The sequence below is a fragment of the Mus musculus genome, chromosome 16 (genome assembly GCF_000001635.26).
Source record: "Mus musculus strain C57BL/6J chromosome 16, GRCm38.p6 C57BL/6J".
Taxonomy (NCBI): Eukaryota; Metazoa; Chordata; class Mammalia; order Rodentia; family Muridae; genus Mus; species Mus musculus.
The window spans coordinates 37259402-37273458 of NC_000082.6; the positions used below are offsets into that span (position 1 = coordinate 37259402).

At 36.5% G+C, this 14057-nt stretch overlaps 1 protein-coding gene across 12 annotated transcripts in view; it reads right to left on the reverse strand.

Moving 5' to 3' along the window:
• The window catches only part of Stxbp5l (syntaxin binding protein 5-like), a 277941-nt gene that overhangs the window by 152327 nt on the left and 111557 nt on the right, over nt 1-14057 (reverse strand). For all 12 annotated transcript variants that reach the window (XM_006521886.4, XM_006521884.4, XM_017316899.2 and 9 more), the window contains one exon: nt 2483-2566. In XM_006521886.4, coding sequence (XP_006521949.1) covers nt 2483-2566 — 84 coding nt within the window. The remainder of the gene's footprint in view (nt 1-2482; nt 2567-14057) is intronic.

The following is a 14057-nucleotide window of genomic DNA, read 5'->3' on the forward strand; positions in this document are numbered from 1 at the left end:
TGGATTGCATATAAAACAGAAGAAGAGTTAAATAGAAAGCATTACTATGGACACTCTAAACTGATCTTTTAAAAGAAAAAGAACATCGAAAGTGGTATGAGCAAAAAAGCATAAATTCAGTTCTGATGTTATTTATTTATTTATTATTTATTTATACTTAACTATTAAACTACTAGGTATTAAATATAAAGCTTAAAGGGGGGGGGGTAAAGGCCTGGGATTTTTAGTTGTATTAAGTTTACTGATTGTATAGGTAATATGTAAAATGAGAGCTACTATAAACAAACAAATTAGAGGATGGAGCAAAAGACAAACTGTTTGAGATGGGAAGGGCTCACTACATTGTTTGCCTGGCCTCAAACTATTGGCATAACTTGTCTTTCTGCTTCAGTCTATCAAGCACCTAGTATATGACAGTGTGCCAGACTTGAGCACCCATAATTTAAATGAGTCAGAGATGGAGAAAAGAGACATAATAAATGAGATAGGCACAAACAAGCAAGAAAAATAACAATTTTAAGAATGGTCCTTGAAAAATTAAAGAAGAGAGCTTTGTGTGTAGTGCTGAGAAGAGTATTGATGATATATAAATCATCTTAGCGACTTATTAAAGATAGTTTCTAGATAGGAGAAAATGCTAAGAAAGGTTGAAAAGCTTTGCAGTAAAATGAAGTTCATATCTATCTCCATTATCATGACAGAACTTATGAATAAGTAGTAGACAAATACATATGATTTATTTATGTGCATATATAATGTAAGTTAATATGTAAAATGATCTCTGTGTATAAATTAGGTATATTATCATACTCCACTAGCTCAGGTGATTTCTAATGTTTATTTAAAATCTCAATTTCAAAATTAACATGTTTAACTTTTAAGTTTGGAAAATTTATTTCCTTATATTTTTGGCCAAAGAAAAACATAATTCAGCGGTTTCCTTTTTTTTTTCCTATTGATCTAGTCTTTTCTAATTCTAGCAGGCTAAACAGTGTTTGGGCTTTTCTCTAGCTCTTTTCTTGTAAAAGGAAGAAACATGTATATCATACCTTTGTATTTTTGTGTATTTAACAGCAGCAGCAAAAAAAAAAAATTAGCCTAGCTCCTTGGAGTTATTTTTTTTTCTTATGATTCAGATGTACTAGAAATTGATATGAAGAGCATAATTGTATGATGTTTCCTTCATGGTTGTTTTTTTCCAATCATGACTAAATTGCTCAGATACTGCACAACTAACTTCTGGACTCTGGCAATGTAACTATCTCATACATGCCATAAATTTTACTTTGAGAGAACCATTAGGAAATGAACTATAGATTTTATGAAATACAACATTTAGTAATATTTTATTTTGATTGTTTAATAACGTGTAAACATACATGTGTGGGTGTGTGCACGTGAGTGAAGTGCCAGAAGAGAGACTCAGATTCCATGGAGCTGGAGTTACATGTAGTTGAGAGCTACCAGATATTTGGAGTGGAAGCAAATTCTAGACTTATCAATAGCCATACATGCTCTTAACCATCATGAAATATATCTTTAGGCATCCAAACTGTAAATTTTTAATTGTTGTGATAAAATAGGGGAAAAAAAGATGAATACTGTCAAATATTCCAAGGCTATTAGAAGTCCATTTTTTATTCCTCTAATCTAAAATGAAGTGTTCTAAAATAAATAGATGGGAGAGGCTCTTTTTCTGTTTATGTCTTAAATTATGTGACAATATATATAAACAAGTGTGAATGTTAACTAGGCAGAGCTTTCAATCTGTATTTTCCTTCTATCTTCTCCCACTCCTACCTTACTTCTAATTTATGGTACATCTGATCATCTTTGTTTCTACAGCTGCAAAAGTTAATCTTCCCTTTTCATCTTCTATGCCAGCTGCACTGTCTTCATGCAGCATTTTTTAATGGAGAATTATTAATGGCCTAGATCAAAAATGTCATCTGGGAGAAACCTAATCAAACCTCAATTATGTAAATTGTACATAATAAAATTAATCTTGATACTTATTGTCACTTATTTGGTCTTATTCTCAAAATACTTCATTATTCTATGAAGTAATATAAGAAAAAAAGCTGTAAAACTGTCTTGATCGGTTAGCCACAGAAAACAAATTCTCTAAGGAAAGTATGGATATTGCCCTTAGAAACCTGAAGGTCAAAAAGCAAGATGTGAGTATGGAGCCTACAAAAACGAAAGGGAGATAAGACAAATCAAGAATACATGGTAAGCAAAAGAATATATACATAGCCAAAAATAGGTAATGTTCTCCCAAATTGGCAGTCACAGCAGAATTCCTGTTTAAAAATTGACAGATGTTATTGCTACACGAATAACAAAAGACAATTAAGCCCTGAGTAAGAACAAGTGGAGTCTCAGTGATTAAAGATATTAGTAAAGCACAAGACTTCAGAGTGAAGAAGTGATAAAAATGTAGTCCCCACAGCTTTCAAAAACGTCATCAGAAAGCACTTACCTCATCATAATAAACTCTCAGTTCTGCTCTTTTAGATTTCAAGTCCCAGAACACCACAGTGCCATTCTCGTAACCTATTAACAGCTGAAAAACAGTAAAACAACAATTTCTTAATTCTGACATTAATTTGAACTGTGTTCAAATAATAATGATAATACCTTAAAGAAAAAACATTCTATATAATAAAGCCTGGTTTGTACTAGCTTTTCCTGCACTGAAATATGCTTCTTTCTTTTAATTTTTTTTTAAAAAATAGATGTTCATGTAGTAGTTAAAAACAAATTAAAGGACCAATAACTTTTGCTGCAATATAAACATGCAATATAGAACTCTGATGGGTTCTAAAGACTCAATGAAACAATGTAAATAAACACGATACAATATATTTTAAAAGATAAAAAACTTTGAAAGAAAAATAGAATAGAAAATGAAGAAAAATAAAGGATGAAGTGTTATGTTTAATTTCTGATATAACATTCAGTGCTGTATACCTGGAAAAGTAGACAAAAAATAGTTTTTATTTCTTTATTGCAAATCCCTTTCCTTTGAACATCTATTTTGTGATAGCTCTACCTGATAATGCTGATATAGCCCTCAGGCTGGGGATCAAATGGATCAAATGCAGGCAGGACCTTGGACATACTAGGCAGCATCCCTATTACTGGGCTACATCCAAAGCCATGAGCAAATATTTTAAACTGATGGCTTATACACCTTCAGCTTTTTTCCTAACATATTTTTATTGATTCTTTGGGAATCTCACATTATACACCCTGATCACACTTGTTACCCAGTCGTTCCATGTTTATCCCCCACTTTTGTGGCCTCCCCCAACAAAATTTATAAAATCCAATTTATATTATTTGTATACTTGATGAGTAAGGTCAAGCCGGCAGTGTCCTGCCCCTTAAATAGAACTGGGTTATTCCCCTCCCATACCTAACCCCATTCCCCTCTTAAAAGCCATCGAATGTGGAGAGCATCCTTAAAATTTATCCTGTCTACAAGTAATGCAGGCATGGGGGAAGGAGGAGAAACTGAAGGAATGGCCAACCAATAACCGGCCCAACTTGAGACCCATCCCATGGGCAAGCATGGCCAAGTTGTGGACATTATTAATGACACTCTGTTATGCTTGCATACAGGAGCATGTTGTCCCCTGAAAGGCTTAGACAAAAATAGACACCAACAGCCAAACAGTGGATGGAGTTTAGGGGCTCTTATGGAAGAGTTGGGGGAAGGATTGCAGGTCTCAAAGTAGATAGAAACTCCACAGGAAGACCAACAGAGACAACTAAACTCGATTCTTAGAATTCTCAGAGTCTGAACCTCCAACCAAAGAACATACATGGGCTGGACCTAGGCCTCCCCACTCATATGTAGCAAATGTGCAGCTTGACCTTCATGTGGGTTCTAAACAACTGGAGCAGGGGCTATTCCAAAAGCTGTTACCTGCCATATTACCCAAATATTGTCTTAGAGAATGCTGTGAAAGATGGACAGCCCTTATTGCATTGTAAAGACTCATCATCTTCACCCAGAGGGCAGAAACTGCTGGAAATCAAGATAAATTCAAGCATGAGGATGGCAGAAGACATGAGCCTACTATGGCTGTCCTCTGAGAGGCTCTACTAGCAGCTGACTGAGACAGATGCAGATACTTACAACCATTGGACTGAGGTTGAGGAAACTTAGGGTTGAATTAAGGGAAGGATTGAAGGAGCTTAAGGGGATGGCAAACCAATAGGAAGAATTATAGTATCAACTAACCAGACTCCTTAGAGCTCTCGAGACTAAGCCACCAACCAAAGAGCATACATGAGCTGGTCTGTGGCCCCTGGCAAATATGTAGCAGAGGGCTATCTTGTCTGGCCTCAATGGGAGAGGTTGAGCCTACTCCTGTAGAGACTTGATGCCCCATGGAAGGGGGATGTGTTTGTGTGGGGGGAGGAGGTCGGTGGTGGGGGAGGTTGCGGGGAGTATCCATTCAGAGGCATAGGGGAGAGGGGATGGAATGAAGAACTCTTGGAGGAGGGGACAGGAAAAGGGGCAACATTTGTAATGTAAATAAATAAAACAACAAAAAGAGTTCTCTCCAATTGCTTCCTGCTTAGACTGCTACTTTTGGAGATGGGGTAGGAGTAGTTGTCACAGAAGCCTTCCATGTCTCTCTTTCTCAACCAGGCATCTGCAATCTTTGATATCACTGCAAAGATGCTTCCTTGCTCTTTACAGTCAGTGGGAGCATAGAGCATGGGCTTCTACAGGATTTCTGGTGAGAGAACAGACCTTGAACATGGCCTCTGGCTGCCTTCTTTTTAACTTCCTTTAAAATGTTAAAGCTTCTTAAAGGTTCTCTATCACATCAATATTAGCTAAGTGCAGTCTATAGTGTAAACTCTACAAGTTCTAAAAGCACCCTGGAGACAAATGTCTGTGGTGGACTCTTTGAATTAAATTAATTGGGGTGAATAGACCTATCCTAAATGTGGGTGACAACACTCTTCTTCCCTTCCTGACTGTGGATATAATGCGATCTGCAGCAGCACGCATCTGTCCCTATTCCTCCCTCACCATAATAGGCTTTTCTTCCACTATGTATAAAAGTCACAGCTTAATTCCATAAATTACTTTGGACAGATATTTTTATTGCAGTAATAAGGAAAGTAACTACCAATGTTTATATTTAAATCAAAATAAAGTACTTGGAAAACAATAGTCTTCCTTTTAAAATAGAAAATTTTGAAACAGGCGAAATTAGATGTCATTAAAGAAATACATTTTAAATCATCCTATGTGTTTATATTTATTTTTCTGTGTATGATGTTTTGCCAGTATTATATGTGGATCACATGCATGCCTTGTGCCTGTTGAGGCCAGAGAGAGCCCGAGTTCCTGGAACTGAAGTTACAGTCAGTTGTGAGCTGCTAAGTAGGTGCTGGGACCTGAGCAGAGATCATCTTCAAGAATAACAAGTCCTCTCAAGCACTGACCTATTGCTCAGTCCCTAGAGTTTTTAAGATATACCATAACCATGAATGCTTAGTTATAAAGCTATAGATGACAATATTTAAATTGATTTGACAAGTGTTGAGCTTTCTGATGTGCTAACATAAAGGATATTATTTTTATTAATGTTAAAATACCAAAATAGTATATAACTCAATATTATTGTCTAAAATCAAATTTATATAAGGTTTTATATGCTATAACAAACTGCAAACAAAATAACAAACTATTTATTTTAAATAAACATTGTACATGTGAAAAAATGGTGAACAATAAGACAATTTTTTGTTATGCAGATTTCTTTTTTTCTTTTTTTTTTCTTGGATATTTCCTTCATTTACATTTCAAATGCTATCCCAAAAATCCCCTATACCCTCCTCCCTTCCCCCCCCCCCCCCCCCGCCCTGCTTCCCTACCCACTCACTCCTACTTCTTTGCCCTGGCTGTCCTCTGTACTGGGGCATATAAAGTTTGCTAGACCAAGGGTCCTCTCTTCCCAATGATGGCCAATTAGGCCATCTTCTGCTACATATGCAGCTAGAGACATGAGTTCTGGGGGCACTGGCTAGTTCATATTGTTGATCCACCTAGAGGGTTGCAGACCCCTTCAGCTCTTGAGTACTTTCTCTAGCTCCTACATTGGGGGCCCTGTGATTCATCCTTTAGATGACTGTGAGCATCCACTTCTGTATTTGCCAGGCACAGGTAAAGCCTCACAGGAGACAGCTATATCAGGATCCTTTCAGCAAAATCTTGCTGGCGTATGCAATAGTGTCTGCATTTGGTGGCTGGTTATGGGATGGACCCCCGGGTGGGGCAGTCTCTGGATGGTCTATCCTTTTGTCTTAGCTTAGGGGACTAATATCCAATATATACAAAGAGCTCAAGAAGCTGAACTCCTGAAATTCAAATAACCCCATTAAAAAAGGGGGTACAGAGCTAAACAAAGAATTTTCAACCGAAGAATACCGAAGGGACTTAGAAGCACTTGAAAAAATGTTCAACATCCTTAATCATCAGGAAAAAGCAAATCAAAACATCCCTGAGATTCCACCTCACACCAATAAGAATTGCTAGGATCAAAAATTCAGGTGACAGCAGATGTTGGCGAGGATGTGGGAAAGAGAAATGCTCCTCCATTGCTGGGGATTGCAAGCTTGTACGACCACTCTGGAAATCAGTCTGGCGGTTCCTCAGAAAATTGGACATAGTACTACCGGTAGATCCAGCAATACCTCTCCTGAGCATACACCCAGAAGATGTTCCAACTGGTAATAAGGACACATGCTCCACTATGTTCATAGCAGCCCTATTTGTAATAGCCAGAAGCTGGAAAGAACCCAGATGTCCCTCAACAGAGGAATGGATACAGAAAATGTGGTACATTTACACAATGGAGTACTACTCAGCTATTAAAAACAATGAATTTATGAAATTCTTAGGCAAATGGATGGATCTGGAGGATATCATCCTGAGTGAGGTAACCCAATCACAAAAGAAGTCACTTGATATGCACTCACTGATAAGTGGATATTAGCCCAGAAACCTAGAGTACCCAAGATACAACTTCCAAAACACAAGAAAATCAAGAAGGAAGACCAACTCATGGCACTTCATTCCTCCCTAGAATAGGGAATAAAATATCCATGGAAGGAGTTGCTAAGACAATTTTTTTAAAGATTTATTCATGTATTATATGTAAGTACCCTGTAGCTGTTTTCAGACACACCAGAAGAGGGCATCAGGTCTCATTACAGATGGTTATGAGCCACCATGTGGTTGCTGGGATTTGAACTCATGTGGTTGCTGGGATTTGACCTTTAGAAAAACAGCCAGTACTCTTAACTGCTGAGCCATCTCTCCAGCCCGACAAATTTTTATCTAATAGATGATAACATGTTTTTAATCTAAAAGGTTTTTAAAAAACATTATTTAAACAAAAATAACATAATCCTTACAAATTTAAACCTCAGATATATTTAAAATTTGTAAGTCTTTTCAGAAATTTTAAAATAATTATCAAAAGAAAAAAATTAACTTGTCTAGAAAACACTGGGAAAAACCCTAGTGAGCATTAAGATATAAAATATTAGATATCAAAATATCTTGTTATTGAGAAAACTACATAAAAATATAATGCAAAAAATAAGACACTAGAATCACTTATAGAATTAAAGAATAGAAAAGCAGCTCCAAAAATCCAACAGACATTAACTAAGCCACTGTGTAATGCTGTGTCTGGCAAAAATAAGACCACAATGTAGACAAATATAACTACAAAAACATTTACAATGCCCAATATATAAATATAATTTATAAGATTATATATTTATAAGATATATATCTTACAATTGAATGTAAATAACATAAAGGAAAGATTAGGCTACATGCTCATTATTTTCTCATAAGGTATTAAAACTGTGTTAAAAGAGATTATCTATTTGAAAAATAAATATTAAATTCCAAACAATTAAAATTGTAGGCATTATAGTGAAATAAAATCAAAGCTCACTGACAAAAATACTTTGGAAACAAAACTTCTAAGTAATTAAAGCACACACAAAAATTGTTTGTAAAAGTTTGAAAGAAATAAACAAAATATCATATATTGATTGATCACTTAACCCATTATGGTTGAGATCCAGTGAGGTCCTTACATGGAATTCCAGGTAAGAACTCCCAGAACCAGGCAGCCTACCTGCCATTAACCACCCTACGCACTACACTGCTCAAGGACTACATGGAGGCTAGCCTAGAATTCCATGTAGAGGCCTTAGAGTCAGCCCACCTGCTTGCCACCCCATCCATTCACTGTACCACTCCATAGCTTAATTGAGATAACATCTTACAACCCCATTTTCACATCAGCACAGAGTGACCTCAAGACTGTAAGGCAAGCACAACTGAGCTGGTCTACAACTTGACAAGTTGGGTTACACCAAAAAAATAAAAATAAAAATAAAATCTAATATCCACTCAACCTAGGCAAGACCAGGTATTCAAACAAAGAAAAAGAACCACTAATTTAATGCAAAATACTTAGGTCCCATTGAAAAAAACACAAACACTATACATAACTAAGACAGTGTGATTCCTCCAGAAATTAGCATCCTTCAGTATAATGTTGCCCCCAAAAAGCAACTCAGTTGATTCACAAGGCAATGATTTCAAAATAGCAAATATAAATATTTTCCAGGAACTTAAAGAGGATATGAATAAATGCCTGAATGAAGACCAAAAACCACAAACACTTGAATTAAATATAAGAAAAATTTTAAATAGGAAGATAAAGTTAAGCAAAGATTTTTAATCTCTGAGAGAAAAAAAGGCAAACTGAAATAAAATTCAAAATGAAAAACTTAGTAAATTGAACAAAAAGCTAAGAGGAAAGCTTCATCAACAGACTACATCTGAAGTGAAAGAGAAAATATCAGGTCCTGAAGAAAGGATTAAAGCAGTAAGTCATTCAATCAAGGAAAATGGTAAATCTAAAAAATCCAAGAAAGGATCACGGAGAACTCAGAGACACTGTACAAATACCTAAATTATGAATCAAAGGTATAAAGAAGAAACCCAAATTAAAGGCATAGAAAATATTTTCAACAAAATTAGAAAGAAAAACTTCCTAAATCTAAGAAAAGAGATGTCTATCAAGATACAAGAAGCATATGGAGCATCAAATAGCTAGGACTAGAGAAGAAATGACCCATATAACATTATAATCAAAAACTTTAAATATACAGGAAAAACAAAAACAAAAAGAGCAACAAGAGAAAGATCAGGTCACATATAAAGGCAGACCAATCAAATATCTACAAAGTGAGTGCCAGGACAGCCAGGGCTACACAGAGAAACCTTGTCTCGAAAAACCAAAATAAATAAATAAATAAATAAATAAAATTAAAAACAAAACAAAACAAAACAAAACTTGCTTTTCAATGGACACAATGAGAGAACCAAAAGAGGTCTAAGAAAACACCCACCGCTGACACCATTGCATACACTAGCAAGATTTTATCGAAAGGACCCAGATGTAGCTGTCTCTTGTGAGACTATATCGGGGCCTAGCAAACACAGAAGTGGATGCTCACAGTCAGCTAATGGATGGATCACAGGGCTCCCAATGGAGGAGCTAGAGAAAGAACCCAAGGAGCTAAAGGGATCTGCAACCCTATAGGTGGAACAACATTATGAACTAACCAGTACCCCGGAGCTCTTGACTCTAGCTGCATATGTATCAAAAGATGGCCTAGTCGGCCATCACTGGAAAGAGAGGCCCATTGGACACGCAAACTTTATATGCCCCAGTACAGGGGAACGCCAGGGCCAAAAAGGGGGAGTGGGTGGGTAGGGGAGTGGGGGTGGGTGGGTATGGGGGACTTTTGGTATAGCATTGGAAATGTAAATGAGCTAAATACCTAATAAAAAATGGAAAAAAAAAAAAAAAAGAAAACACCCACCACAAAAAAGTAACCAGAATTAATAACACTGTTCAACAACAACTCTCAATATTAAAGTTCTCAATTCCTAAATAAAAAGAGAAAAACAGGTTGTATTAGAAAACAGGATTAACCTTTTTACTTCCTACAAGAATTGTACCTCACCACCTCACAGTAAAAGGATGGGAAAAAAATATTCCAAATAAGTGGAGCTAAGAAACAAGCAGATGTAACTACTCTAATATCTGACAAATAGACTTCAAAGCAAAACTAGCCAGAACAGAAATGAAATAACACTTCATTCCCCTTCAAGAAAAGTCTAACAAGAAATATCAAGAGCAATAAAAAACTACAGTAGTAGAAAGACAATATAGTACTGAATGAAAATTGGGTCAAGGCAGAAATCAAAAGCAAATTTTTAAAATTCCTAAAATTTAATGAAAATGAAAATGCAATGTATCAAAATCTATAGAACACAATGAAGGCAGTCAGTTCTAAGAGAAAAGTTAACACATTACTAAGTATCTACATAAAAAATGTGAAGAGCTCAAATTAATAACATAAAGATGCACATAAAAGACTTAGAAGAACAAGAACAACACTTAAAAGAGATGGAAATAAATAATAAAAGAGAAAAATTAGTTAAATATAAACAAAAATATAAAATGTCAAGTAAATTAAGAATTGGTTCTTTGAGAGAGGCCCATTGGACACACAAACTTTATATGCCCCAGTACAGGGGAACGCCAGGGCCAAAAAGTGGGAATGGGTGGGTAGGGGAGTGGGGGGGAGGTATGGGGGACTTTTGGGATAGCATTGGAAATGTAATTGAGGAAAATACGTAATAAAAAATATATTAAAAAAAAACAAAAGTAAAAAAAAAAAGAATTGGTTCTTTGAGAAGAAAAAGATGGAAAGAATCCAAATTAATAGAATAGGAGAAGAAAAGGGGGACATTACAACAGATACCAAGGAAATTCAGAAAATCATAAAGAGAGTCTTTTTTTAAAAACCTATATTCCAATAACCCAGAAAAATCTAAAAGTAATGGATTAATTTCTTGATGAATTTCTAAAGGTGAAATAAATCATTTAAATAGGCCCATAACTACCAGTGAAATAAAAGTAGCAATTAAAAATTTTTCAACTGTTTGCAGCTGAGGGGTGGCTGGAAGGACAACATCCAAGTGACTGCCTGAGGCAGCACCTCTGAGTTGAATGTGTGATGGAGAGAAGGGAAAGATGCAGTATGTGGTATAGAGAGAGGAGAAAAAGCCAAGCCAAGTGGCCCATGCACTGTGGAGTGAGGTAAAACTGGAGATTCAACAGTGGTGAAGAACAAGTAAATATGAGAAGCCTGAGCACCCGGGGCCATGGTGGTATGTGGGCCCAGGCTGCAATTAGTGGCCATGTTTGGGTCTGTATTAATATCTATGGCCCATGCTTCCCTTGAAAGTCATCTGGATGTCAGTGGTCTAATTGATGGCCAGAGCCATAGCGACACCAAACTGATCTGAGTAGCCTGTGCTGCCATCTGAGGCCATGGTGACATCTTGCCCCAGGCTGCCATTGAAGACCATGTCTGGGTCCATGGTCCTGTTGCAGCTGGGGTCTGTGATCCAAATTAGCACCAAAGGCTATGTGGATGTCTGTGGACTACCACTTGAAACCATGTAGACATCTGAGGCTGTGCTGCCACTGGAGGACATACTGATCTGAGTCGCCTGTACTGCCACCTGAGGCCATGGTCAAATTTGGGCCTATGCTGCCACCAGGGACCATGTCCAGATTTGTGGTCCTATCAAAACCAGGGGCTGTGTTGACATTTAAGACCTGTGTTACCACTAAAGGCAATATTGATATCATAGCACTGTGGTAAGCTGGTCTCACTCCTGGCCTGTGGCAGGAGAGCTGACTGCCACTTGAGGGAGAGTTAGCCCCCCTTCTCATCAGCTGCAGCACTCAGAAGAGCACCCTTGCACTGGACTTGAACAGTATGGTATGGTAGAGCTGGCCTTGGTAATGTGAGCACAAAGAGCCCTCAGGTATGAGAGCAGGAAATCTGGCCCTGTCCCTCTCCTGGGCAAAGCAAGAGAGCTGACCCTGGTGGTATAGCACAGGAGAGCTGGCAGACTTACCAACTCAACTTGAAAGCAGGCCCAGATGCAGGGCTCTGAGTAGAACACTTACACTATCTATGAAGTGCAGAAGCATGTGAAGGAGCTAGTCCTGCAGATCCAAAGCTTCAAGACCTCCATAATACAAGGGCAACAAATGGATATCCAGGAGGAGTCCCAGTGAGGATCCAGTATTGATAGTGTAGCAGAAGCCAGAAGCCAGAAGCCTTGAACTAAGTCATGACTCATTGCGATGAACATTGGAAGTAAAGCTATTTGGGCAAAAGGGTTTACAGTCACACCATGACATACAACAGCTTCCATGGCGAGATTTTTTATTTTGTTTTTTTCCTTCTAGTGGGAAGTTACAAGAGTAGAGGGCAGACATGAAAGGACAGAGTGGGACTGGGGTGTATGATATGAAATTTACAAAGAATCAGTAGTTAAAATTCCAACCAAAATAAGTTCAAGACAAGATGGGTACAGTGTGAGAATTCTATTAGAACTTCAAAGAAGAACTAATACTAATACTTCTCAACTTATTCCATAATGTAGAAATGGAAGATTTACTTCCAAATTCTTTTTATGAAGCCAGTATAACACTGATACTAAAACTAGAAAAAGATTCATCAAGAGAAGAAAATTATAGGCCAATTTCTCTGATGAGCATGTATACAAAAATACTCACAAAATACTTGCAAACTAAATTCAGCAATACATTAGTAAGGTCTATTCACATGGTCAAGTCAGTTTTATCCCAAAGATTTAGGGAGGTTTAACATATGTAAATCAGTGAATGTAATTCACCATATAAATAGACTCAAGTAGGGAAACCATATGATTACACCCTTAGATGCAGGAAATGCTTATGACAAAATTCAACATTCCTTCACAATAAAAGAACTAGAAAATCTAGGTTCATAGGGAAGATATCTCAACTTGATAAAGATGATATATAAGCCTATAGCCAACATCATGCTAAACAGGGGGAAACACAGAAAGCACCATTAAAATATATTAATATAATAAAATATATTGAAATAAGTAGCAAGAAAAGGATGTCTTCTTTCCCCATTCCTGCTCAACATAGCACTTGAAGCCTTACCTAGAGCAATAAAGACAAATGAAGGAGATAAAGGGGACAAAAATAGGAAAGAAAGAAGTCAAGGAATTCTTATCTGCAGACATTATGAGTTTGTGTATAAGATATTGAAGAGACTCCTATAAAACTCCTATCACTGATGAACACCTTGAACAAAGTAGCAAGATTCAAAACTAACACAAAAATTAGTAGCCTACTTGTATACAAATGGCAAACATATTAAGATGAATCAGAGACAGTTCCATTATCAGTATCCTAAAACAAACAAACAAACAAAATCAAACAAACCAAACAACAACAGACAAACAAAACCAAAATCCCCTCTTGAGATAAATTTAACTAAGAAATCTTGCATAGTGAAACTGTTTTTCACACAGAACAAGGAGATTAAGGAAGATACCAGAGAGGGGAATACCTTCTGTGGTGTAGTTAGGTAATTAGTATTGTGAAAATTACCATTCTGCCAAAAGAATTTTTTACAAATTTAATGCATTCCTCATCAAAATTCCAATGCAAATTTTTACAGAATTGGAAAATTCATCAGAAATCTCATATGGAAGTGCAAAACCAAACCAAACCAAACAACAAAAACAAGATAGACCATATAATCTTAAACAATAAAGAATGGCAAGAGGATATGAAACAAAATTAGTCTCATAGTGGCAAAAATCAAACACATTGTTCAATGTAATATAATTGATCTAATGTATAGTTAAATCTAATATAATTATATTTAAGTCCACAGATTTCAGAATACCTGGTTTTTAACAAAGAAGTCACAAAAACACACTGGATAAAATATCTGAAGTGAGTAGATATACTAGAATAATTGCAAAAAGTAAAGTTAAAAGGGAACCACTGTCAGGAATAATAAAGGAATAGTGTGGTATATAGAATATGGGAAAAGGG